Source organism: Seriola dumerili, unplaced genomic scaffold (assembly GCF_002260705.1).
Source record: "Seriola dumerili isolate Sdu_G_001 unplaced genomic scaffold, Sdu_1.0 BDQW01026273.1, whole genome shotgun sequence".
In the NCBI taxonomy this organism is placed as follows: domain Eukaryota; kingdom Metazoa; phylum Chordata; class Actinopteri; order Carangiformes; family Carangidae; genus Seriola; species Seriola dumerili.
Window position 1 is genome coordinate 5,137 of NW_019200528.1, and position 2,030 is coordinate 7,166.

The window sequence follows — 2,030 nt, forward strand, 5'->3', positions numbered from 1 at the left end:
CGAGGTGTGCAGACGACTACTCCAGAAAGAGTGACTGTAAGTTCGGCAGAGCTTCGGTAGTCAGAACGTGCTGATAAATGGACCCGATTCTAAGGAACGATGCAGCGGATACAGAATAAAGAGCAATCCTTTGGATGAACCAGACTCTCCTCTAGAGGTTGGTCATGTGGTTTAATTTCTATAAAATGTTTTTTGTAGTATGTATGTACTTTAACACGTGTTTTAAAGGCGTCATTTAGGCAACACAACAGCACCTTGGACAGCGACAATGAAAGTACAGCTTCACATTGTTTTCCCCTTTCACCCTCCTTCTGCATGTTTTTCCTTGTGTGTAGTAGCCTCTTTTATCCACTATTATAACTCCCTTTTCATATTTTTTTCTACAGATTTTTTAAAAATCTGACAAGCAGCACAGGCTATGTGTAGGCTCCTTTTATTATCCTTAATCTGAATGTAGCATTCGAATTCTCATGGCATTATTGCTGTTATTCTTATGTACTTTCACAATTTGAACTCATCGGGCCGCTGTTGCCCAGTGTGTGGCAGTTGAAAATTGCTTTTGTAAAAGATCCTCCTAGTCATCGCTCTGGCATAATTCTGACGTACAGGCTCAGATGTAGAATGGACACTTCGGAGATCAGACCATAGACTGCTATGAACAGATACCTCAAAACGGAATTTTATTTCCTAATGTGGGGATTAAAACATATTTCTCGTCCATTTTTTATTTTCATGTGACCGAATCTTACCCTTAAAACGGAATAACACACGGTATCTATTGTGCAACGGAGGTATCGGACAGAACAATGAAACGGCAAGTACTGTTGTTAATCTCCATCTTCTGCCTGAGTTCTGTGAACGGACAGGTCGGCTACTCAATTCCAGAGGAAATGGCAAAAGGCTCTTTGGTCGGTAACATAGCACAAGATTTGGGTTTAGATGTCAAACGTCTTAAGTCAGGTAAAGCTCGCATTTACACGGGAGACAGTGCTCAGTACATAGAACTGAACAGAGAAAGAGGAGTCCTCCTTATTAAAGAAAAAATAGACCGCGAAGCGCTCTGCAGACAGACAACGCCTTGCGCTTTGCATTTTCAAATTACGTTAGAGAACCCATTAGAATTGTTCCCAGTTACTGTAGAAATTACCGATATTAATGACAACGCTCCAGTGTTCCAAAAGGAGGAGAGAAGATTTGAAATAAGCGAGTCTGCAGTCATCGGCTCTAAGTTCTTACTCGAGAAAGCGATTGACCCTGATATCGAACGGAATGGTCTTCAGAGATACACTCTAAAGCCGAGTGACAATTTTGTGCTTAAACTGCATTCTCAGTCTGATGGAAGCAAAAAAGTAGAGATGATTTTACAAAAACCTTTGGACCGAGAGAAACAAGAACACATATCATTGGTTTTAACAGCGGAGGATGGAGGAGAACCACAAATGACAGGGACAATGCAAATTCATGTGACTGTGTTGGATGCTAACGACAATGCCCCTGCCTTCAGCAAATCTGTTTACAAAGCAAGCATTACAGAAAATTCCGCAATAGGAACACTCGTTACTAAGGTCAGCGCTTCTGATGCAGACAAAGGCTCAAATGGAGAGGTGACCTACGTCATCGGGAATAGCATGGATTCTGTTTCGAAGTTATTTCATATTAACAGTCAAGGCGATGTGGTATTAGAAGGTCCAATAGACTATGAAAGAGAAAAACATTATCACATCGACATAGAGGCTGTTGATCAAGGTGGACTCTCAGATTCGAGTAAGATAATAATTGATGTTATTGACGTGAATGACAATAGCCCTATTGTAAATATGATATCAACATCAGGCTCCGTACCAGAGGATTCAGCCCATAAAACAGTAATAGCTTTAATGAGTGTAAATGACCCAGATTCTGAAACTAATGGAAAGGTCCACTGTGTAATAAATGAAAACCTGCCATTTGAAATTAAATTTACCTCCAATAACTTCTATAGTATACTAACCAACAGTGAATTAGACAGAGAGAGAGCCTCTGAGTATAAT

The 2,030-nt window shown here is 40.3% G+C and overlaps 1 protein-coding gene across 1 annotated transcript; it reads left to right on the top strand.

Moving 5' to 3' along the window:
* Positions 1-806: 806 nt before the first annotated feature.
* LOC111240261 (protocadherin beta-1-like) lies at positions 807-1,764 on the top strand (the record flags this gene model as incomplete). The annotated part of the gene is made up of 1 exon (XM_022770222.1): positions 807-1,764. A coding segment is annotated over exon 1 (958 nt), but the record flags the coding sequence as incomplete, so codon positions are not given.
* Positions 1,765-2,030: the final 266 nt, after the last annotated feature.